Genomic DNA, 26270 nt, shown 5'->3' on the forward strand with positions numbered 1-26270 from the left:
CTTTGGTTGTAGTACAAATCAGGTGTTTTTGGCAAAAATAAATAAATATAAACAAACTTTTACGAAACTATGTTTGAAGGGTTGTTTTGGTTGGTTACTTCCAATAAACAGGTCTGAAGTTTACCGAAATAACATCATGATGCAGATTAGTAAAAAGTCAGGCTCTGTCACATAAAAAAAAAACAACTTGTTTGTTTGTTAAATGGATGTCTGATGCATTCCAGCAAGTCAGGAAAACTGAATGTTGATTGCAACATCAAGCAGAAATGCGAACTGACGTTAATCTAACATCCTTGGTGACAAATCAAATATTTGAGTGGTAAAATCTTAAAGAACTAATGAACGGTGTTTTAAATTTACCTCACCTAACCCTAATTTTTTGGGTGAATATCATTTTATAAAACATGAATTATGTTTTCTTTTTTACATTCATTGTTTTTATCAATTTCAGACCCTAGTTCAAAGTTCTCTCTCCAGTTTTTTCAGTTAATTCAGCGACAATTTAGTTTAAAAATGCAGTTAGCTTCTGTTTGGCAGCACAAAGACGTGCATGGGTCAAATGGGTTAGTGGGTTAAAAGGTGAACAGGATGAGCTCTGCTATCGCTGGTTACATTTTGAGACAGATCTATATGTTGGATAGTTGATGAATGTCCCTTTTAACAATTCAAAATAAGATTTATGTGAAATTTGGTGATCTTTCGTCAATTTCCAGTATTTCCCAGAAGCGCTTAAAAATGTGTGCCCACTTAACAAGCAAAAACTAAACTTCCCTCTGGTTGTCACACACATTGAAAACATGCAGATACATGTTACTTTTTCAGAGATAAACATCACTTAGTTTGTTGACTTAATTTTCCTAAAATGAACCGGATATACTGGCCCTGACTCCACCCAGTTACTCACTGATGAGCTGCTTTCATGAGGTTCATGCCGGTCCTCTGAACTCGCTTCTTCTTATTGGTCTTCTGCATCTCTAGGCCACTTTGGACCAGGATCACCTCCCCTCAGGAATCCAGCAACAATAGTGAGGAGGCAAGAAAGAAATAATAAAAATCAAGAACCAAGAAGAAGGATGTGTGGATAAGCAAAATAGTCCAAGCCGTGAAATTGTTAGCAGAGAGACTGAACTTTCATTCACTGAGTGCTGCTCCATGTGCAGCCGACTCAGTGCAAGTTAGAAGTGTTCTGACCCTTGCTCCCTCTCTGGCATCTCACTCACTCACAACATACCCCCTTCTCCTTGTATCACACAGACACATGGAACCAGTGCAAGGAATTTTTATCACCCCCTCTAAACTGTCAGAAATGCATGCCCACAGAAGACATTCACACCCGGATAAAGAGTGTCTACACTAATGAGACTCATTGCAAAATAACAAACAGGCCTGAGCTGAGTCATGTGGATTATATTTTATTTATTTTTATCACAGTATAACATGTACAACACATTAACCATGCTCCATTTGAGCCCCTATAAAGTCTGAACTGCAGCTATTACGATGTCTTTTTCGGTCACTCGGGCGGCGTGCAGGCTTCGCCCTCTTTACAGGATGGTAGGGATTACTGGGTCACAAGTAACAGCTTCAGAGGCTTCAGTTACAGAAGACTGCTGATTCAGAAGAGGAATGAGGAAGCTTGGGGGGGACAGCAAGAGAGAAGACGGGTGGCATGATGTAAGAGAGAAAGAAGATAGAGTCACACGTAAAACCAAAGAAGAGTTTTCATCTCTGGTAACTGAGAAGGGGAGTAGGGAACACCCGAAGATGAGTTCTGTCCCAGAAGGAAAACTCTCACAGCATGTACTATCATTTTTAACCCCAGTGGCTTTGGATGTCATTACGTAAACTCTTAAATCTTGATAGCACCTTTTTATGTTGTGCTTTTGTTGCTTGTAAATAAGACAGACACACAAAGGCTCATATTTTTGGGAACAACAAGGGCAAAATAACTGGAAAACTAAGAAAAATAAACCTTCGGAGTATACAGCCATGAAAAATACACTTGAAGATAGAATTCCAACCTTTTCTTTTCAGAATACTGAGAGAGAAATTTAAAATTCAGATTTTAATCTCCCTTTCATAGATCAGGACGTACATTTGAAGACTAAAAAATGAGTTTCATGAAAGCCCATTGTTGTTGGAGGATATTTAAAAGATGACACTGATTTTGCTTTACAGAAGCACAAACATCAGCCTACAGCAGTCATCTGATATTTTTTTAAAAAGAGAGAGAAGTGTAAGGCACTAAAGGATTATTATTAGAATTATTATTTTCTTAATGTTTTTTTCTGTCAGTTGTTCATCTGTTTCAAAACTAGCTGTGGATTAACTAACGACAAAGTTGAGGAGAAAATCTCATAATTAACCTGATGAAGATGATATATCCTGGTTTCAGGCTGTGGCCCTTTCTTATCTATTAGGAGCAGAAGGCAGCCACAGTTTATTATGTTGGCCAGGAAAAGTAAAAGGAGTATAGATATTCAAATTGAAGATCTCTTCAGTCAGAAACCTAGAGAAAAAACACACAACCGGGGAGAGGGTTCACACTGAAAAATGTGTAGTTCTTACTACAGGGATAGATACTTTTAATGATTTGAACAGGCTATATGTCCAATTTAGAGCCTTATTAGACCCTTTGTGTTACTTCTGATCCAATCTTGAACCCATCGGTCATCATCTGACCATGATATCTTCTCTCTGTGAACCATGTCCAACTTCTCTGTAATTGGGGTAGCAGCACAAACTTCCTGCAAAGACATCCTTTGCTTTAAATTTAATTCACAACTAAGATAAGATAAGATACTCCTTTATTCGTCCCACAATGGGGAAATTCATGGAGTTACAGCAGCAAACAAGAAGGTGTACAATACAAGAATATATATAGGAAAAAAATGTCCATCAGAGACGACAGCTTGGCCATAATTCTCCTGTCAGCCACCTCCTCCACAGGGTCCAGGACTGAGCTGAGCTGGCCTTCTTCACAGTTAGTTCAGTCTTGCTCTCCTGTATCCTGTCCGCCCTCAGCAGCTGAAATCTCAAGAGATGACTGTGAGATAAAGATGGGAAACAAAATTGGTCCCTCTGTATATGTCTGTAAAATAAACAGCTCTATATGTAATGCTTTTTTATCCCTTTCTGGTAAGTCTAAGTTTCACTGTGAATAGAGTTACATAGAGGCTTCTCTCTGGCTTACTTTAGCAATACGAACCTGAAAAATAAAGTGATTTTCTTGTCATTTAGTTCCATTTAATGAGTCTCAAATTTGATGAAATTACATCATATTGCAGATTAGCTAAAAGTCAAGCGCTTTCAGGTCTGTCCTCAAGAGGAGAAGAAAACAACTTTTGACATGTTTGCTTGTTGAGTGGAGGTCTGGTCCAACATCTGATTCATTGAAGGAAGTCAGAAAACATCAATGCTGATTGGCTAACTGGGGGCTGTTAACACCTGTGTTAGTGAATTAGGTGTTATTTGCGATGAAGTTCATTTGCATACAAAAGGGACTGTTTGCTCTAAACGAATGCATAATGGATCATTTAGCTGCATGCAAACAACACTGACACACTGAGATGCTATATCTGCAGAGCAGTTTTGTGGAGACATTTCCTTTTTTGTGATGAATCTATGATGCTTTCATGGATAGGAGTGCAGTGCCATCAACTCCTCCGATTCCCCACTCCGCTGAGCTCTGTGTGAAAACAAGGGCTTATACTGCAAGTTGAATTTCATTTGTTTAAATTTAGATCAGTGTTAGAATCTCTTTCATTTTACCCAACGGCAAACCAATGTTAACCACGCAGACCACATATGCTAAAGATGTACAGACAAACATCAGTCAAAGATATTTCTTAAAGAGAAAGTAGTTCTTTTGAGACTGCTGTGAAAGGCACAGAAGAGTCAACAGTGTTTTTGATTTAATGCCATGACGTTGTTTTTCACCTGTTGAGGAGTTGTTAAATTGTCAAGTCAATACACTGGACTTGGTTTAGTACATTAAGAAGCTGAAGTATTCACTGCAGCTGTTATATAGGAAAACACAAGGTCTGAACTCTACTGGCAGATATATTTAAGTTTAACAACTTGATGGGACCCCATGCCAAAGACGCAATTAGTAAGTTCCCACCTCATAACCACAGTGAACTAAGGAGCCGTCACACACCACAACCTGGTTTTACCTCTCAAGAAACTTTGAAATATTTATTTATAGATGTGTGTTTGTTTGTGCATAAAAATAAAATGATATTTTTAACAAAACTTCAGACGGTGAAAGCTTTGACACTCGTGGTGATTGAGCTGTGAGAATAGAGTTGTGTCAAAAAAGAAATCCTGCTGTTGTGAGTGTATGGTATGTAAATGAGTGATCTGGCCGTGTGCCTGCAGGCCGGCCTGTGTATGTCCTAAGTAAACCGCTGAGTGACAGGTGTTGATTCACATGAGTGATGATGCTTCCATTTCTGCTGCCCAGAAAAATGCAAAACCCTGAGCAGCATGAAATTCCATCTGTGTCCAAGGGTGTGTGTCTACATATCTATCTATCTATCTATCTATCTATCTATCTATCTATCTATCTATCTATCTATCTATCTATCTATCTATCTATCTATCTATCTATCTATCTATCTATCTATCAATCTGTCTAGTGATTATCGGTATCGTCAGGAGAAATTGTTAGAAAAGACAGTTGAGAAATTGAGTTAGTATCTTCTTTTAAATATTCCGGGTTTTGAATTGATGAGACAAAGTCTTCACAGCCTAGACAGTGTTTATCATGGTTCACTGAGATTTATCACAAACTGTGGTTTTCTTACTCACTTTTGTACTTAGTTTTTATCAGTCGCTTTGGTGCATTTCTCGAATCATCCTTGACATTTGCAAAACAGTAAGTGCATTTCTCAAAACAATTCATAAAAATAGCAAAACATGGATTACCTGCAAAAGCCAGTATCTTGCTCAAAATCCTTAGTTCATCTCTCAAAAGTAAATATCTGTGTCAGTGAACATGTCAGTGCCATCAGAGTGACAAGTCCTTGTGTCATTGTGTACGGATGAGACAGTCAAATTGCTTAGTCATGTTGTCAATATAACAGTGTACTCTTGAGGGACGTTCTGATGTAAACTATGACTAAAGGTTTGATAACAGTTATTGTAAATTGTAAGTTACACCTTAGTGTATTAAGGCTCTTATCTCATCAGGAACATGCATATGTCCTCTGCCTCTTCCTCTGTTTTGCCTCCCAACTCCTCCACCACGCAGCCTCACTCCTCTTCCTCTTCTTAAAAGCAGCACTGGCACACAAAGAAGCTCGGAAGAGCATTTTGTGGAGCATTCAACCCTTTGTGCATGCTTAGTTAAGAAAATGATGTATTTTTGGCTCTTTTGCACAGGTTTACACTGCAAATGCTCAAAACTGAGCAAGTGTTTTTGTCTTATTAGACTTGTAGGCAGCAGTCACCTGACAAGCACCAAAAAATGTCTTATTTCAAGATATTACAAGCCACAAATAAAGCTTGAATTGCTTTAATGATTAATAAAATGACAAGTAAGTTTGTACAGTTGTAAGAGCTTGGTAGTTGATGCTGTTAAGAGGTGGTCTTTTGTGAATGTAGTTTTAAGTTCACATTTAGGCCTGCTCATTTCATATTTGTCATGGGAAACTTTAATGCACTATGTCAGAGTACCTTTAGCAGCAATATGAGATCCAACTTGAGAAATCACTGATAATGTGTGTGTGAATGTGTGGTGAGTCTTGGGACAGCAGCAGATCTCCAGGTGAATGGTGTAAACATCAACATTTTTATCATAATTTCAACAATGGCCATAAATGTCTTTTTAAGACTTTATAAGTTTATCTGTGGCATGGTGGTGCAGTGGTACTGTGGTGGAGTTTGCATGATCTCCCTTTGCCTGCCGGAGTTTCCTTCAGGTGCACAGTCTATAGACTTGCACTATTTTGTGAGTCTAAAAACCAAAGATGAAAACATGAGTGTGACTAGATGTCTTTTTTTACATGTCAGCTCTGTGATTAACTGCTGACCCTGCCCCTCACCCAACAACAGCTGGGATCGGTTCCAGCCCCCATGACCCTGAAAGCATAACAGGTTTTTAAGTTTGTTTACACAGAGACTCCAGTAGTTAACTTTTTCATCATCTTTAAAACAAAATGTCTTATACTTACTTAGACTTATTATTAGAGTCCAATACATGCATACGTATGTTCAATGTGTCTACAGAGAGACAGTTACAGAACTGTCTAAAATGTGCAGCTGTGGCCCAGTGGTAGAATAATCTCTCAGTTGGAATGTTAGGATCCTAAGTCCTGCTATCCACATGCTGCACTGTCCTTGTGCAAGACACTAATCCCCAAACTGTCTCCCTTGGCTGTGCCAGTGTGTGAGACTGGGATTAGTTAATTCTGATTACATATCAGTCTCTGCCATGAGTGTATGGATGTGGTGTGAATGGGTGTATGCTATACAAACAAAGTGACATTACCATTTAAAATTGACTGGTTCTTTTGTTGTAGGTAGCTCTTTTATTGTTTTCTAATGTTCCTATAAAATATAACAAGTTCAGAATTATCTTTCACTCACTGTGTCCTCAAATGCAAAATTATGTAACTTCTGCTCCACTCAGTATCTAATCTTGAAGGCTCAGTTTGCTTTTGAGATTAGAAGTGTAACTGATATAATTGCGTTTGTTTGTTTTTGTTGCTTTTTTAACATTAAGCAGCACAGTTTTATCGTAGACTGTGCTTTCACATCTAGATAATTTGGAGAAGTTGTTCTGATCAAATCGAGTGATAAATTCAGATTATTTTTAAAGAGCTATGTCCATAGGATGAGCTCTAACTGCTCATATCAGAGGGTTACTTCAAGCTGCTGCAGAACATGGTTTTCTTAAGGAAGCAGCAACAAATATTAATCACATAAAATTGACAAAGACAAGGAAGATTGAGAATCATTTATTTAGAGTAGTCAATCATTAATCCACCACAAGCAAAGACAAAAGTAGAGAAATGGAACCGAGAGGAATAAGGTGTTAAAAGTCTGCAAATATTAACAGAGCCAAACTGCAGAGTGCTTTAAAAATAGCTGAAAGGATCCTCAAGTGAACCTGGGGGGATATCTCTCTCTCTCTTAGTGCAAGTACTAAAATAAGCCAGGAAGGACTGATGTTAGCCTGCATGAATGTATAAAATATTTAAGCATTTCGATTTAATCAGCTTGTTAGAGAAGAATTAAGGATAACAACCTTTGAGAACCATTGTTTTTACGAACCTAATATGGCTTCAGATACAATAAGATTCTATGATACAGTTTTGGTAAATGAAGGTGACTGTGTGTCATACTGAGACAGTCTAAGCTACTGAAACTTTTTCTCACAGATCCACTGGCTTCTGGCGCTACAGTTAAAGTCATTCAAGCCAATAAAATCGATCATTGTGCGAAGATCACCACAATCTTCTCCTCCAAACGCTCCATCAGGTTGTCCCAGAGCCCACTGCAGCCTAAAGAAAAAAAAGAAATCATCACTAAATAACCTTTGATTTGGCTATCCTGTCCAGAGGTGTAGGATGGCGATAACAGATGGTACAAGATAGAGCTAGACGTGCATAAAAGCAACATTCATAAGTATCTTACTTCTTTTTCTGCACTCTTGTTCCATCCACCCAGACCCAAGTTCCCTCCTCCTCTCTATCAGTCATCCCGACCCATGCTGCCATGGTGAAGCCCATGAGGAAGGCCTGTAATAAACAACATTATTCTAAACAACAAAATACTCAAACACACAAGAAGTGACATTCAAAACAGCATAGTGTCCTTGAAATTTTTCAAAATTGTAATGACTCATAAAACAGCTGTGAGCAAATTAGTCCGAACAGCAACCTCCGGAGTTTATATATGAAGCCAACAATATAGTGCCAAAAACTGCAGCTCCTTGAGAGTTCCCTTGAGGCTCGCTCCAAATGTGAACCAATTCCCATATAGCCCCATTTTAAAATGTTCAACTTTACAGCAGGAAAAAAAAAAAGTTTTTTCAGCCTGGTACTGTACATAGAAGAGGTTTTGTTTTCTATGGCTCAAAATCTATGGCGCCAGTTTGAAAATATGAAGCCTAAAAGTGATGCAAAATAAGGGTGTGGCCTCTTTGAGTGAGAGGCGGGTGTATCTGTCACTTTAACTTGCTTTTCAAGAGATTTTTTTTTTAATACAAACATTGACAGAAAATGTCTACTTGAGCTGATTATAATATATATATATTGGTCGAACAATATCAGTTGCAGATGCAGATGCAGATGCAGATGCAGTTGCAGATGCAGATGCAGGTGGCAATAATTATAGAGCAGATTGATTAAAATAAACAACAGTATAGTATAGGTATGTAAAATTACCTGTTCCTGTCTGCTGTTGATGATCACGAGGTCAGCATCTCTCTGCAGACAGTCCTTCCGGCTGTTGTCCCAGTTTCTCTGCTGTGAGGAGATGTAGTAACAGCTGGACGCGAACATTAGCCAGCCCTTAGGACATGTGTGTTCCACTATCTCAACTCAAAACAACATGACAGAAAATGACATGTCACAATACAGAGCAGTGTCATGGTGCAACGGAAGACAGGATGCTGCAAGTGAGCTTTGAGGTACAAAGCTGTTGATGATCAGAGTTTACAGTTTGTTTTCACATACACATATTTTACTTGAAGGGCTGTGGAAAGTAGAAAAGCTCATTGAACATCTAAATCATGAAGGATCAGCAATCCAATTCAGTTCATATATATAACCAGTTTATATGACCTTGTATTCATTTGGAATATGAAATTTCAATTTTGGCAACCTGGCCTTTTAAATTTCACAGTTTTTGTGCTCAAAGTTTACATTGACTGGAAATAAGAAGAGTATCTGCCTCAATCCTGCAGTTTTTGTAATGACTAATAGGTGACAACTTTACTGGGTGAAAATTAGACCAGCTTGAAATAAATCTGTGAAAACAAGACAAATTCAAATGGACTTTTTCACTTGGGAAACGTACGTTTAATATTTGAATGGTAAATGGACTTGTACTTACATAGCACTTTTCTAGTCTTTCTGGCCACTCAAAGCGCTTTTACACTACTCATCACATTCACTGATGGTAGAGGCTGCGGGACCATCAGTGTTAGCTAATCTCATTCGTTCACATTCACACAGCTGTGAACAACAGAGGGAGCAATTCAGGGTTTAGTAGGACACTTCGGCGTGTGATTGCCAGAGCTGGGATCGAACTGCCAACCTCCAGAATGACAGACGACCAACTCTACCCACTGAGACACAGCTGCCCCAATATCTCTTACTACAGCAAATACATACCATAAATTAATAAATATATGTTTGTACATACACTTTAGATCATTGCTAATATGCTGATTTTAATGAAAAATTTAAAGTAGTATTCAAATAATTATTTTGTTTTTGGTCTCTTATTCGTTCACATCTTTAACATATAAAACTATTAACTTAGTGGTTGTTAAATATTACAAATCTGACAGACAATGAGCAACATTTCTCTGCATCCTACTGTCATCCTACTTTTAGCTCTGATTTTGGTCTCCACCACTTCCTGAGAGAAATGTCTAGTGCTTTCATCACTATATGTTCCTCCAGCTTTTCCTGCTAAAGATAATTTTATTTCTCTGTTGCTGAAAGTAGATGGTAAGAGTAAAAGTTAGTTATCTATCTACCTTTCGGACAGGGCTGACTGAGAGCGAGTCTCAGGGAGATGTTGAGGACTCCTTGAAGAACACACAGCAAGCCGAAGCTCAGCAGAACCACACTGAAGTGTCTGAACTCTGTAACACACAAAAAAATAATGTATGCACTGTTCATGAAATTATTAAACTGTTTCTCATCATTAACTGTCTGAAACACATAGAAAAAGTAAAAGTAGTGATAAACTGAGGGTTATTAGGGTAATGTGTTGAGTTTAAATCAGAATTTCGTGCAAAAGAGCAAAAGTTACTCACTGGGTTTTGTGTTCCTCTCTGTAGAACTGACTTCAGGTTCAGGTCTGGAAAACTCCTGATACTCACCAACTTCAACATTAATGTACGACTCACTGGAGTGGAAGAGGACAGCCATTTTGAGCCACAGGTGGGAGAAGTTGTGTTATATGTCTGATGTTGTGCAGTACTTGATCAATGACACCTTTTCCTGTTTGTCACTGCTGCTGCTGTGTAGAAGCAGAAGAGTCCCATCTGATGTTATAACTTCAGGTCTTCTTTTTTCTCTTACATGCCTTTAAAGTTACTTATTTTGATTATTGCCCTTTTCAGAATTTAAAATCAGTGATTAGATTTGAGTTATTTAATTCCCATCAACATAGTTTGATATAACTGAGGGATCTTAAGATGCTTCATACCTGTTTGTTTGCACAAGTTGTTAATTCATTTAATCATCTATGATGTAGGTGATAATTTCATGTTTCATTAATTGCCATCATTTGTCATTTAATGCAAGGGAAAATATATATAAAAATTTGCTGCTTCTTAATCAAAACTCCCTGACATAAGACAATTTTTATTACGTAAAGGACAAAATAATAACACCCCTCTGAAATGAACATTAATCATTTTAACTGTTGTTTTCCATCTGAACAATGTCTTACTGAGCCAGTAACTCAAATATGCAGATAACTTATAGTTCTTCTGACACTCAGGATGTATTCAATCCTCGTGTTGTTGCAAGTCTAGGTCCAATTTGTAGAAATTAATGGATTTAAGTTAGACTAGTATGATAAGTTCAATTTCAACTCAGTTCCCCATGTTTTTGCCTCGTGTAGGTTTCACTCTGAAGAAACATCCTATTGAGAAAAAGTTGAGGAATGTAAACAGCAGCGGTTTACACAACAGTGTGACAGAAACACGTTTCACAAGTGGAAAGAAAAGCTCAAAACATCAATGTATATCTTACACAAAGACTTTTATTGCCCATTTAGGCACAGCATCAAATGAAGAAAACGCTGATATTTACATATAGAGTGGATTACAATATCAGACAATGGGCGAAGTACTGGTTACAGAAGCTCACTCACAACCAGTGAAAAAAAAAAGTTAGTGAGTGTTTGTGAAGCATCGCAAAAGATAACAGGATGAAACTTGCTCATTCGGTTCGACAAAGCACATGAAGTCCCTGAAGTTCTCAGCTGTGGACAACATGATGGACTGAGAACCAAAACAGGACCTCAACACATCCGAATACATTTAAGGAATGGTGTAAAAGTGCAATACACAACAAATGCATGTCCTTACAAAACATTCTACAGCTCAGCTTGTGTAAGAGCAATCTCAGCAAAGTTTGCATGTGCACTGTAATGTGAGACCAAAGTATTTATTTGAAACCCTAAAATGGGAATACAAGAGTAAGATGTGAATATACTGCTAACACATCTCATGTGAACACAAGTGTACAGAACGCCTGTCATTTAGCTCTAAATGCACCATGAGCTGATTGTCTCCACACACTCATTTTGGTGTAAAGGGTGAACATAATCATATTCTTCAGCGTGGTTTTATTGATCAAATACACACATTTAGTGAGGTGTCCTTAAATATGCTGTTACCTCATGTTGTCAAAGGAGGACAGGTGAGAGTGTAATATACAGGTGTATTACTTTTTCCATTAGTTACTTCATCTGTGTTAGTGTGTGTTACAGGAATCCATTACACAGCTGTGTTAAATACTTGACTCTGATTCGTCATTACATAGCAGCAGTCTGTTATTTCTCCATGGCAGACTGTTGCTATAGATGCAGCTCTAATCACAGATGCTAGAGGACTGACTAATATACATATCAATGCTTGGATAGAAGTCTTGTTCATTTTTGGCAATTGTTAGTATGTGGTGGGAAAAATGAAAAAAGGGACAAAAGCAGCAGAGAAAAAAACACAACTGAGAAATCTACAAAAGTGAAGCTGGTGCAAGAAGTAAACTGCTAACAGAACACAGTATAAGACACAGCGGTATTTGAGGGCTGAGGGCGGACACTTTAACAAGCAACTATTTTCTCTGATGAGGGTCTGAAGATGTCAAAAATGTTTTCAGAGGTGTTGAATACAAATCAAATAACTGATATCTTAAAAATTAAAGTTAAAAAATGAAATCACAGTAGTGGCAGGGAGTGAAGTTAGTCCCAGGCGTCAGATTGCCTCGTCTGCTCTTTAAAGAATGTTTTTAAATTTTCACATCACTACATGTTCAGAGGGTGTTTTGGCTGTCACTGAGGAGGGGGAGGTGGGGGAGGAGGAGGGGGGAGGTTAGAGAAGGGGATAGAGTTAGGAGGCCACAGAGGAGATGAGAAGGAAGGGTTGAAGAAAGAGGGAGGAGGAGGAGGGTAGAGAGGGAAGTTGGGTGGGGGAAAGTGGTGAGGAGGTGGAGGGGGGTAAGGGCACGGAGGGGGGAGGTACATGGGAGGGGCGTGTGTGTGTCTAGGTGGCGGGTGCATGTGTCTAGGTGGTGTGTGTGAGTGTTTGAAAGGTGGTTGTTTGTGTCTTGGGTTCTGGTGCCTGAATGGAGCCCCTGCGTGTCTGGGAGGGAAACCCCTTTCGCCATGCTGCTGTTGCAAGGTGTTCTGGGTACTGTGGTCAGAGTTATCTGGAAGTAAAAATCAAACAAAGGAAAGTGAGAGACATAGAGGGTAAGTTTTTCACTGTAACACCTTAAACTCACCAGAGGGGTATACTACGAAGCCGGATTTGCGGTTATCGAGGTAACTTCAGGGTTAACTCTGGATTTCCTGTACTACAAAGGCGGTTCACTTCTTACCAGGGTAGATAACCATGGTTACTCATGCTGAACTCCTAACCTGCTCCGGAGCAGGTTATGCTCAGGATCAGAGATCAGTTTGTAGTAAACTCCACCCACTGACCAATCAGCTCGCTCGATCACGGAGCTCTGTGAGCTGATCGCGAGGGGAGGGGGGAGAACTGCTGTCAAGCCCGCAGTGGAGAAGAGACGAGCAGGACACTTTGTCTACCTGTATGATTTTATATATAAAATACTGATGACAGTTATTGATTATCTTTCCTGACATCATACTTAAACTGAGTCTGACGTCAGATTATTCAGATTAAATCGTTTTAGGCTACTGTTTTAATTGTACAACTGCGCGTATCACTTTGAATCATGTTCTCATTGTTATTAGTCCTTTAACCACAGCGCTCAGTTTGATACCGTCAGGACTGCAGTTGAAATATTAAGTCTAAAACTGTCACACACGAGACAAGATGAAATCAGAGAGAGAGAGATCACTGTCAGGGAACAAACAGAGTTATTATTATTATAGTCAGATATATCTGCACTAATGATGAGAAATAAGACGTCATTTGTGTATTCAAACAGTTTTTGTCTTACCCCTCAGTTCTTCCTTCATGTTTCAAACAGCTGTGTTGAAGTTAATCTGGATTATGTGTTTAACTTCTTCATATTTTTCTAATATCAGTGCAGTGTTTGAAATTCATGTCGATGTGCTGACGGCAGACTGTCTGTGATTGGTCACTTGTTACCTTCTCCGCCCTGTTCATGTGAATGCGCTCAGAGTAAGTCTGGATTGACTCAACATGTTGATAACCAGCTTTGTGTGACAGATTAGCGCGATCTCCTTTGTTAGGTTCAGTGAAGCCGGATCAGGAGAAGATATCTAGGATATGTTGAACTCGCTTCGTAGTATACCCCTCAGATGTGTTACACATTGTCTTATGAAGAACATATCGTGTGTTTATGTGTGTGATTACCTGCAGTGTTGTTGTCCTTCTTCTTCCTGGAGTTTTTTGTTTTCCTTTTCGCTTCATGCTCCTTCTCATCATCACTGTAATCTAAAGCCTGCAGAGGAAAGGAGCAGAGATAGAGTGTGACTGTAATGAAAAAAAAGTGATCTCTCTGATTGTTGTAGAAACATCATGTTTTGTTCACCGACTTAGATTAGGCTCTAATAAAACGTGTTCCTTCATTTCACTTCAGAGTGATGTTTGATCATCCGTCTGTGTGCTTACCTCTTTAGGTGGTTCTTGGTCATTTTTCCACGATGCATCAGATCCCTTCAAACTGGAAGAAGAAACATATTTTAAACTCAGTGTCCGGTTTCCTGTCTACTCGTTCTTATTGAGAAAAATAAGCATATGAACACGGTCAGGTGTCATGTCACCAAATCACCCCGTCCTTGCCTCCTTAAATTGGCTCCCTGATGATTTCAGAACTAATTTCAAAGTTCTTCTGAATTTTTATAAACACCTCCAGTGTTTGTCACAGGGGAATTTTGGTTTCCTTTTTGTTCAAGAGGAGGTGGATTTTGCCCATCTTCCGTGTAACACTCGGCTCAATATGTACCAAATACAGGGGTCCGAGTTTGAGATAATTTTGTACATCAAGTAAAACCAAAATTACACTTTTAAAATTCGTTTTCAATATTAAAAAAATCAACAGTAGGTCACAAGTTCTGTTCCATACTTGCAGGAACTATCTTATCACTCCTCATTAACGAGGCAGAGACAATTCAAGCAATATAGTCTGTACAAAATCTGCAGCAGAGCCTCAACTTCTGAGAACACATTAAGCCTCAGTTCTGAGCCTGCGAGTGGAGACATGAATCCTACATTTTGGTTCACATGACATGATAAACGAGGCAGTCATGTACTGAATGTACTATTTCAGACAGGAATTCATGACTCATATTCATCCCTGGAAAAAGTCCAGCACAATGTGGCCACACCAGCTTCTACGATTTGAAGAATATTACCTCTAAGTTTTGTAGTTCAGTAAATGAAGAAGACAACAATGTGTTAGGATCTCCCTCAGTTGTAGCCCTATAGTTCAAATAAAGAAATGTGAAATGTGTGTACTCACAGTTTGAGCTGCTGGGTGAGGATGTACGCTGTGTATTCTTTCATTCTCGGTGTGTAGTACAGAGTGAGTCCCTCTGTCAGACCTTTAGTGCTGATCTGATCCACAGAGTTAAAGCGCAGAATGTAGAGCGGACTGGACACCGGACCGAACACCTCAAACACCTGAGACACACAAACAACGGGCACAGAAGCACACACGTCAGAGGAGATGGAAAAACACAGCTCATCGTACGCACGGCCTCTGCTGGTCCACTCACCTTACCCACTGCCACCCTATCAGATCTAAAGATGATGCTGTCATCATTCAGAGGGGGCGTGTCCTTCAGAGACTGGACGACAACTGCAGACACAGAGAGAGTGGCTCAGTATGAAATAAATGCACTCACATTTTTTCATGCTTGTAATTAGAACCATTTAATTTGTGTGCTAGCTAGCTTAGCTTCATTGAGATCTAGCTTTGAGATTGCCCTGGTGTGAATATTTACCGAGTTGCTGGATAATGCTGGAGATGGTTCCTACAGGCAGCAGTTCTGCTTCTTCTGGTAATGACACAGACACCTCCTCCACTGCAGGTAGCTCCTGAACACACACAAGGACAGCAGGCTTTTATCTCTTGGTGTAAAGGTTCATGCGGTTTTAGGGTTTAGAACACAGACATAAATATGTGTGATAGATTAGACTGAAGAGTTGTGTGATGGAATTCAGCAACAAACTGGACACTGGACACAGAAGACTCAGGAGACTCAGACGGCTTACGTTGAAATACTTTATGTAGAACTTGATCGAGGAGAAATAACATAAAAGTACACAGGCAGGAGAGTGCAGTGCAATGCCAAGTCAGTTCTGACAGACAAATCCTCAGGCATGGTATTTATTCCCCCCGAAGGCAACATTAAAGTTAGATAACAATAGGAACACAACAGGTGGGAAGAAGACCTGTGCTCTAGTTCTGGAGACAGTAAGTCGGCCACAACACATAGATAAAGACGGGAGCAGGGGGAGAGACCTTGATTACTACCTTGACACTATCTCGCCTGTCACAGATGACATAGGAATCAAGTTACTCTAAACTTGACACTTAGACTGAAAGAATACAATAGTTAAACATACTTACATACACACATATATAAGACTATGAAAATTCCACGACAAGTTGCCCTCCACTCAGTTTTTTCTCGGTGTGTTCATGTCTGCTAAACTGTCTGACCTAACATATTTCAATCGGGTTTAAGACTCCACCACTGGATGTTCTGCACCAGCCATCAGTTAACTGCAGAGAAGATTTAATAGTGGTTTTATCAGTTTGCAAGCCCCTGAACAGTACAGGCCCAGAATACATTTCTGATATGATTCATGTTTCATCCCAACAGGAGCCTTCTCCTGATCTTCTGATGACTCAGCTCAACTAGTCCACCAGCTGGTTGTACGCTTAGGTGTAACCTTCATTTACACAGGATACACAGCGGCGCGATACAGCTGGGCCGCACATGTCGCAGCCAATATGTTCCCATTCTAGTCAATGCTCATGTTCACAAAGGGAGCGCCGCGGTGTGTCTCGGCTCCGTCTCTGGAGCGTGCCCCTGCGCCTCTTCGCCAGAGAAATGCTCCGAGTCTATTTTCGACGGAGCCCGCGCCCAGCACGCATCAATCTGCACAGAAAAGACGCAAGCAACATCCGCCAATTTCAAAATAAGACATCATATATGGACTCCCGACTGTTTATAGTTCATTTAGATCAGAAATACTCATCTATTATGGATGTAAGCTACGACTACAACAGGACTTTAATATGATAACTGTGTCAGAAGATAACAGGACAACAAAATAGAGTAGAATTATTCATATTCAATTCATCTAAACCTGCAAAATCAAAACTTAACAGTTCTGCAGCATACTCAGGGATGATTAAAGCTCAAAAGTAATGGAACACTATCCAAATGAGCAGAAATTAAACCACAGAAAGGCTCTGTAACCTGTTGTTTGTATTTAGTTCTCTCTATGCTGGACCCAGCTGATCCTGCCTTCTATGAGCTGGCGCTATGCTCCCAACACGCGTCCTGTGGAGCAGGGCGCAAGTCGTAGGACGGAGCAAACACGCTGCGCAGATGTAACGCAATGTGGCGCATCCTGTGTAAATTGGGGGTTAGAGCTGAATTTTGCATTCCTGTAACTGGTTGAATGAGGTGAGGGTTGCGGTGTTATTTTGTCACTTCACAACTAATGACCCATGGCTACAAGTTCTCACTGCCTCAGTGTATCTCTCTCATTTTTTATTGAGGATCCCCCCCCGTGTGCATGACAGTGACAAAGCCTCAACCGGCTACCAAAGTGAGTCAGTTTCATATGTGATGTCTGCCATTTTTTGCAGCTGTTAACCTTTACAGCTCAGTGTCCAAACCTTGATTTATCCTGGTCTAAAGAGACTAAATTTAGGTAGACATTTCATAGTTTGGATCAATTTCAGGCTATCAGTATCCAACTCTATTTTGAGACATCCTCCTTTATATGTTAAGCATGTTGTTTTATTTTCCCTTTAAAGTTTCTTTTATCTAAAGCACCTTCTGCTTTAAACTTGCTTTATAAATTCATTAACCCCTTGATGAGACTCATATCATCGTCCTTCTTTCTGACGTCTTCAAACTTTAAACATGCAACCGAAGAATAGACTGACCTCGAGCAAGACTTCATCTCTGGTCTTGACGGGGGCTGGTTGGCTGAAACCTTCATCATCGTCTTCCTCCCCAAACACCCGAGCAAAATTAGATGAGGATGATGATGAAGAAGATGAAGAAGAGGAGGAGGAAGATGACGAGCTGTCACTGAAGAAAGGAGAGGAACGGGTTAGTTATGATTTCCCGCTCTTGCCATGCTTCCTACTCGTTACCCACAAACACAAAATGTTTGTCTTTTGTGTGTACTGACCTGTCCGAGTCATCCGAATCTTCATCATCACAGTCTTCAGACTTAAACTCACTGTCAACAGGAAGCTTAGCTGCTGTTGAGTCCGCATTTACATCTTCTGTCCTCACTGGAACCGTTTGTGTATCTGATGACTTATCGGCATCTTCGGGGTTAACGCTGAGATTTTCCAAAGGTGTTGTCACTGTAACTTCCATCTCCTCTTCATCCTCCTTTTGCACTCCTAATGCCTCTCCATTCTCCTCTGAGAGTTTTTCATCCATCTGAAACACACACACATGAATCTTTGACCCTAATAGCCTTGCTTTCATATTTCATAAAGCATATTTGATAAATTCAGATTATTGAATCTAAGGTGTCACACTTTTTCAAAAGGGTACACATCACACATACACACACTTCTGAACAGTAAGAAAGGCACAACTGGTTTCCAGTGCCAGTGGTGTAAAGGAAGGAAGTTAAAGTACTTTATTTTTTACAACTTTTACTTTGCTACATTAAAAAGAAAAAAATTATACTTTCACTCCGCTACATTTATATCATTACTGTCGTTACACGACAGATGAACCGCAAATTTGAGGACGTTAATTAAGGAAGGGAGGGAGCAAGAGGAGACAAGGAGGGAGCAAGAGGAGAAGGAGGGAGGGAGGGAGGGAGAGAGGGAGCAAGAGGAGAGGGAGGGTGGGAGGGAGCAAGAGGAGAAGGACGGAGGGGGCAAGAGGAGAAGGAGGGATGGACGGAGGGAGCAAGAGCAGAAGGAGGGAGGGGCCAAGAGGAGAGGGGGGGAGGTAGAGAGGGAGCAAGAGGTGAAGGAGGGAGAGAGGGAGCAAGAATGAGGGAGGGAGAGAGGGAGCAAGAGGAGAGAGAGGGAGGGGGCAAGAGGAGAGGGAGAGACAGGGAGAGACAGGGAGCAAGAGGTGAAGGAGGGAGGGGGCAAAAGGAGAGGGAGGGAGCAAGAGGTGAAGGAGGGAGGGGGCCAGAGGAGAGGGAGAGAGGGAGCAAGAGGAGAAGGAGGGAGGGGGCAAGAGGAGAGGGAGGGAAGGGAGGGAGGGAGGGAGGGAAGGGAGGGAGGGAGGGAGGGAGGGAGGGAGGGACAGAGGGAGCAAGAGGAGAGAGAGGGATGAAACAAGAGGTGAAGGAGGGAGAGAGGGAGCAAGAGGTGAAGGGAGTTGATGGAGGTAGAATTAAACTTAAAAATGCTTGTCAGAGAAACAACTATTTCTAGCTGTTTTGTTTCTTTGTATTTTCACTTTTGATACTTAAGTAAGTTTAGTTTGAGCTACTTTAAGACTGTTACTCAAGTGTTTTTTAAATGGGTGACTTTAACTTTTACCTGAGTAGATTTCAAGTAAGATATCTTTACTTTTACTCAAGAATGGCTTTCAAGTACTTTATACACGCCTGCTGGTTTCACAATGCATGATGGAAACTGGAGTAGAGAAATTAGTTTGGCTGCAAGGTTCGACTTTCTGTATTAGGGTAAATCAAAGTTTACCTTCTTTGATATTATTCGATTAAATAATGCAACTAAAATGAATGCAGACTTTCACATGTTGATCGTTCATGCAAAGATGTGATGATGCTTAAAAAGGTGACTCTATGATCCTGCATAGTTTATTAACAGGTGAGTCAAAGTGAAGTTGCGCTTTCACACCATAAAGTTTGAGTACCCACATTAGAGACGAGTAAATATTATTGATTGAAAAGTATTTTTTTTTTTACTTTTCGCAATAAATAAAGTCAACACTAGGAGTTGGTTTCTAGTTAAATCAGTTTTCCTCAAAAAACGAGGAAAACATTCAGTGTACATTTAATGCTAGCACCAGGCATCTACCTAAACAAGCTAACGGGAACTAGCATCGTTACAGTTTAATCTACGTACGGAGCTAAACAGCTGTTAACTATCACGACCAACAACACTTAATTTAAAGAAATAACAGAGACAACATGTCTGTACAGTAATACTTATTAACTTTTAGAGATATTACCTGTTTTCTTCAGCTACACGATCCACGCTGCGAAGAAACTGACCACACTCCGGACTGTTGTAAGCTAACCGAAACAAACGAACTTCCGCTAACACCGTTCAGAAATAAAAGCGAACTCGACATGAAAGGTTTAAAATTCACTTGATACACTCCAAAAAAACACGAATGATACGATGCCAAATTAAAGTTCTGTTAGAATTAACGTGTGTATAGTGTCCGTGGAGCAGTCTTTCATTGCTTCTTGTTATACTTGTTCTGGTAACACTTTATTTTCTGGAAAATGTGTGTGACATAGAGCATATCACAATACTTAGGGTCAAACCCTTACATACGATTGGCAAATATTAATTCATCAATTATGTGTAGCATATTTTAAAAAACTTCTATCATTATTATCATTATTTACACAGTTTTCTTTGCTTAATGACATTATGGCCAGTTATTACATTTTATTCTGAAGGAAAAAATATCTAGTTCCGGTTGTAATCAGTTCCCTTCGCGCCCTTGACGCAACGAGGTCCGCAAGTCCACAACACGTGGGGTTATGTTTTTCCGGATGTGCGCAGTGCTATTGCGCCGTGTTTTTAAGAAGCCTTTATCTTGATATTTTAGTATTAAATCTGTGCAGCACTGCTTCGTCGTCAGAAATAATGAACTCCCCTCCAATCTATGAAGGATATGTTAACATATGGAGCTGCATAATAAAAAACGGACAACAAATCATGACGGTGTCCGGAAAAGTAAGTACACTTTCACTCTCTGTTTGACACATAAAGGAGACATTTGAAGAATTACAGCTCCTGTGAAGAGTTTTTATCTGGCTATGAAATACACTCAAATTTTTATAGATAGTGACATCTTTTTTATAAACTGCAAAGGCAGAAGAGGCAAAAGTGATTAGGCCTACTTTTACACAATTACTTTAAATGCCCGAAACCATGGCCATAGAATCAGTGTCAGACAAAGTGTTGCAAATGTTATTAATACCTTTCACTGTAAAGATAGCAGGAGAGGGTCATCTTGGTTAAAAACAATAATAATTTACAGGACAAAGTCCCAAGTGTTTGCAAATAAATTGGGAATAACTGTAACTAACATAACCTAATAAATATAAAAAATAAAGTATTTGCTCTCACTGTTGTTGAGTTACAAGTGCAGGATGCAGGTAGAATTTAACTAAATCAAACAAGACCAGCAGGTGGCAGCAAAGTCTTGTTTAAACAATTCAGGGCTTAATAAAAAAAGTCAAGGAGAAGTTAAAATGGTCTGAAGAACTGATAAAATATAGCTACTGTGGGAAAATTTGTGTTTTTTTTCCCTGCTGGGTCAAAGAGGGCTGTGTGAAGCTTTTTGCAGTTTTACAACATAATGATTTATCTCTGTCCAGCTGCTAGTTCATTTAGTTTTCCAGCTTTCAAATGTTGATCTAGCTCTGATGGCTACTATGAGGTAAAAGTTGAGTTATTTTGTTGTCTAGCAGTTTATTGTGTGGATTTTATCTGACAGTGGTGTACAATATTTACAGTCAAAGATTTATGTCTGCCTTTGCTCTGAAACTTGACAAAGGTTGACTCAGCAAGTGTTCAAAAATGTGTGTTCTCCAGTTAGCTTGGCAAGTTTTTCTCAGTGAAATTGAATTATCATTACTGGAAAATAGCTTCAGGACAGACTGAATAAATCATAAATGACTTCACAAGAGAGTGGAGAAGATCAACACTGTTCTCTGATATATTTTTGGATGTTGGTGCATCTTTTGTTGTGGTGTTTTGGTGTTTATAAATATACACTTAAGACTTACCTTTTGAATCTAACTTTTAATTTGGATTAATTTATGTTTAGCTCTGGGCTGGATTTTTTTTATAATCATTGCTTTAATATTTATTTATTTATTTATTTATTTATCAATTTATTTCGTGTATTTATCAGATCTTTTTAACTTTTCTTTTTACTCTTATTATTAATTTTACTGTATTGATTTTATTTTATTCTTAAGTATTTTATTTATGATTATGCTTTTTATAATTTTACCATTGCTGTTGTTTTCTGTCTCTCCGTTCTTTTTATAAAGCACTTTCAACTGCATGCTTGTATGAAAGGTGCTATTTAAATAAAGTTGAGTTGAGTTTTGCTGTTGTTGTGCCAGGACCCAAACAATGTGTTACAGCCTTGTTTTCTCTGTTTTGAACTTCAGATCAACCATGCTGCAGCTGACTGCTGTTAAATGTCTCTGTTTGCAGACAAGCGTCCCGTCATGACCTTTCCTTGGCTGAAAGTCGTGCAAGCTTCTGTTGTAACTCGTTCAAAATCCACAAGGACATGACATTTCTAATCATACTCACTTCTCTTGCTTGAAGGGTGATTGTGATATGATTGTAGCCTCGGCTCTGTTTTTTCATATTAAAGTCTAAATGACTTTAATGAAAAGATCTGTCTCTGTAACCAGAAATCAGTGCTACGCTTTAAGGCAACCAGAAAAAAACTGTGCTTTTTCCTTGCAGAGGAATTACAAATCAAATAGGTCTGTGCTGTTGTGTTGTTGTTGAGTGACTTTCTTGTTTCAACTGATTCATTTATTCAGACTCAAACAAACAATAACACAAACTAACTGATCAAGGTATATGTGATGACATCAGTGGTTACCTTATATTCTTACCAGGCAGTCTTAGTGTTATTATTTGACAGCTAAGTTAAGTAACAGCATGTTTGCTGAAACCTTAATGAATCTCTCTTACTTAAAAAAAATAATAATCGCACAGCTATTCATGTCACTCTCTTCACTGACAAAATGGAAAACTTATCTGGAGTTGGTCTGCTGTGTAGTTTTTTCCCTCCTCTTTTTTGACATTAGCTTGGAATCAATTTAGTATTTGAAAAAGGAAAAAAGCATGCAATGAATTGTGAATAGGAACATACATTTGTTGATCCCAGGACCCTTTCATGCTGTCTGTTCTAAAGGTAAGAACTGAGGTGGATAAAAAGGCGTTTAAATCTACTGCTCCTTTTATTTGGAACAAATTACAAAATGAGCGTAGGATAAATGAACTGGTTTCACTGCTTCACAGATATTTATTTTGTAGTATTTTGGGATGTATGCTACTCTGTCAGAAACTTTGTAAACTGTGCTGCTGCCCACCTTGGCCGGGACACTCTTTAAAAAGAGATTATTAATCTCAATTAGTTTTTTCTCCTGGCTCAATAAAGGTTGAATGAAATAAAGTTAAATAAAAAAAAACAGCAGGGGGCATTGTTGTCTCACATTAAAAAAAAAAAAAACAATCTGAGCCTGTCAGTGTCAAAAACAAGAACTTATGTTGGACATACTTTGATCAGATGCATTCACTCCTCAAGATACAGTGCAGCTGTTACAGTGTGTTTCATGCCTGCAATCTGAAGTAACCTGTCCAAAACTTTTGTCATTATTAAGTCTTTTAGATCCCTAGATATGGATTGTACCATATAAGATATGATAACCATACAACCAATATGACATGGGGTGCAACGAAAGTGTACCACAAGTAACAGTAAACAAATCATAACATTATGGTGGTGGCCAACAACCTTTAAAATATGAGAATATTTCGACCTTAGTGCTGCAAGAAAAGTAACAATGTTAAATTGAAACGCTGAAATACGATACGATATATTATGAAATGATACAATGCAATTAGGGGTGACCCCAAAAAGTTGAATGTTCGACGATTCGGTCTGAAGAGCCTTAGTCGACTACCAAACTCATAGTCGAACATCTGCATATAAAACGAAGATCATTCCATTCAAACTATGGGGGCACTCAATGTCTAATTTCATACCATTTCCTGTTTTCAGTATAAACCATGGCTCATATATCCTATTTTGATACAAATATAAACTTATAAATACTTCATGTAATTCTGGAAATAGCTTTTGAAGTGTTAGATCTACTCAAGGTGGTAATTAAATCTCCCCTGGTAATTAAAGGTGGACTCTCCCAGCAGGACCTGTGGAGCAGCGATACCTCAGCTGGTCTTTAAATTTTTTGAGGTTCATAGCAGCTTTAAAATGTCAGACAAAATAAACTTCAGATGATCCTGAAAAAGTGATTAAGATGAGGCGTAGCTTCATGAAGAAGGGCTGTGAGATCAGGGATTACCGGACCACACAAAAACTGTACTGGGCCGCTGGAACGGTGCCAAAAGAACGAGGAGCATACCTCTGCCAGTAAACATTTTGTTTGTTTCTTCTAAAGACTCGAGCGGACAAAGACACAGTGACAGACTCTTTTAAAAGGTACTGTTAAGGGATTTGAAAACCCTTCAGCTGGTTCAGGTTTGATTTTGAACATTATAGAAATGTTTTAGCCTCAAGTTAGACAAACTACCCTCCGCAGTGCTGGTCTCTGCAGAGTGAACAATATTTAAATATCTCCTGATGTCCAACCTTTTTAACGTTTAAACCATGATTAACATATTCAGGACGTTTTTTCCTTTCTAGGTGTTACGAGTGTTGTAATTTCACTCTTTATTAATTTGATTTGCAGACACTGAAACATTGTTCAGATAAATCATGTGCAGTGCTCTGAGCTCATTATGTCTCATTATACATGTTTATTTTATAATGTCACGTTTTTTTATGTTTAACAGACGGTGGCCTCATGAGTTTTTTTTCTCGTTCATCACCTCTTTGTTTTTGCGTACAATAGATTAAAAAATAAAAGATTCATACCTATCTACTCTAGTGTCTCTTTCACTTTAAGCTGAGCCTCTTAATGGTAAATGGTTATGTGTATTATCGTCATACAGTCACCATAATGCAGACTTTGGGTCAGTGAAGAAAAAAAACAAACAAACGATGATTCGTCGACTATGGCAAGAACTGACGAATCAGATTCGACGAAGCAAATCCTTAGTCGGCGTCACCCCTAAATGCAATACATTTCAAACTGATTCAATACAATACAAGGTGATTTGGTGTGATACAAACTGATACAGTGCGATATGTTACGATCAATAGAATATGATATAAGATATTGTGCAATACAGTATGATCAATAGCATACAACATGGTACAATATGATATGATACAATACACTTTATTGTCCCCTGTTGCACATATTCAGTTGCGCCCTGTAAAAGTATTAGGGAATAACAAAAAAACAACAATCCACATATAAACAGAGGCACAACAAACATTTCACATTACCTGTACTTCTTATTCTGCTTAATAACAAACAACACAAATAAGTGAAAAAGATAAGAACACCATGAGGTTGTTGCAAACTCTTTATCTTCAAGGCATATTTTAAAATGAAGCTTTCTAGATTTTAGATGTCTCCTTTGCAAGGTTCCCCTGTTTCTCTTTGGACTAAATTTCTATTTCGCAGTTTTTCCACCTGGCAGCGAGGTCAAATCCATGATTCAGAAAACAGGCTGATGCTGCCTCCTTGAATGCCCATGCTGCTTTAAAACAAGATCAATCAATGCGTTACATGTTAAACAATGCTTCTCAAGCTTCTCAAGAAGGACAACTTTGTGCCTTTGTGTTTCTTTTGACAAACAATATGGTATAATAATAAATGCTGCAGGCGCTTGTTCTTCATAAAAGCTGAGACAAAGAGAAAGTGAGCCCCTGTAGGATTCATATTTTTGTGACCAAAGGAGCCGAGAAATGCGCTGTTGTTGCCACTTGTGTGACAAATAAACCGCAGTTTGCATTGAAGTGAATCGGAGGTGGAGCACTAGTCTGTCTCATTGAGAAACGGCCTCTGTATCCTTTGACATTTCCTTTGATAACATTGTATGAGTCAAGCCTCTCCTACTGATTCCCATTGTTCCTCAGGACCTAATGGAAAACAGACATCGTAGCTGAAAATGTCCTAATGTGCACACTCAGGGAAAACCTTGAAAACCTTGGTTTTGTGGCACAGAAAACAATTTGGCTCCTTCATGGTGGTGACCCATGAGTCAGAGGAACATTTTCTACATATCAACACTACAGAGTCACTTATGGCGCATCAAATGACTGCTGCTCGGTTCATCCCACCTGTTTTCCTCTGGGTTTACAGGCTGAATGTCAAAACAAAAATGTACAAAAATAAATGAATGTGTTTCATCAAGGCCACACTTGTATTGTCTCACAGAATCAGGAATGTAACTGTTGATAGTTTGTAGATGTAACTCTTCCAGCAGTCATAATGTTTTTCCAGGTGTTGGAAGTAAAGCACAAACAAGTCTCTACTGTAGGCTCACTTAAACAGAACTTTTAGGTATCTGCTCTTTATTGGAGTTACAAAAGTATTAAAAGTTAACAGTCAATAGTGACAAGGATTTTCCTTTTTCTTCACTTATAAAAACAAATATTTCTCTGTCTTAAAATGATAGATCAACAAGTTGTGGGTGAGAATGATGCTTAAAAACATTTTGAAATCAGTGCAAGTTGAGTTCCCTACTTGTACCAGCTTGCGGTGTCGTTCTTATTAAGGATAAATGTTAAACATCAAGTGCTGCCTTCCCAACTTC

The 26270-nt window shown here is 39.0% G+C and overlaps 3 protein-coding genes across 3 annotated transcripts in view; 1 reads left to right on the plus strand and 2 right to left on the minus strand.

Annotated features, from left to right (window-relative positions):
• Window positions 1-6946: 6946 nt before the first annotated feature.
• Window positions 6947-10113, minus strand: LOC117816138 (CD209 antigen-like protein C). The gene is made up of 5 exons (XM_034688277.1): window positions 9998-10113; window positions 9716-9823; window positions 8394-8548; window positions 7642-7745; window positions 6947-7508 (listed from the first exon to the last, which is right to left on the minus strand). The coding sequence occupies exons 1-5, from the start codon at window positions 10110-10112 to the stop codon at window positions 7364-7366; spliced, it is 627 nt and encodes a 208-aa protein (XP_034544168.1). The 5' UTR covers window position 10113; the 3' UTR covers window positions 6947-7363.
• Window positions 10114-10933: 820 nt separating this feature from the next.
• On the minus strand, window positions 10934-19897 carry naf1 (nuclear assembly factor 1 homolog (S. cerevisiae)). The gene is made up of 9 exons (XM_034687921.1): window positions 19777-19897; window positions 17792-18051; window positions 17541-17688; window positions 15355-15448; window positions 15127-15209; window positions 14871-15031; window positions 14021-14072; window positions 13763-13850; window positions 10934-12623 (listed from the first exon to the last, which is right to left on the minus strand). Exons 2-9 carry the CDS (start codon window positions 18049-18051, stop codon window positions 12247-12249), a joined length of 1263 nt encoding a protein of 420 aa, XP_034543812.1. The 5' UTR covers window positions 19777-19897; the 3' UTR covers window positions 10934-12246.
• A 407-nt stretch (window positions 19898-20304) lies between these two features.
• The window catches only part of vegfc (vascular endothelial growth factor c), a 76205-nt gene continuing 70239 nt past the window's right edge, over window positions 20305-26270 (plus strand). Inside the window, exon 1 of the mRNA XM_034687039.1 lies at window positions 20305-20516. Coding sequence (XP_034542930.1) covers window positions 20427-20516 — 90 coding nt within the window. The 5' untranslated portion in view covers window positions 20305-20426. The remainder of the gene's footprint in view (window positions 20517-26270) is intronic.

Source organism: Notolabrus celidotus, chromosome 7 (genome assembly GCF_009762535.1).
Source record: "Notolabrus celidotus isolate fNotCel1 chromosome 7, fNotCel1.pri, whole genome shotgun sequence".
Classification (NCBI taxonomy): domain Eukaryota; kingdom Metazoa; phylum Chordata; class Actinopteri; order Labriformes; family Labridae; genus Notolabrus; species Notolabrus celidotus.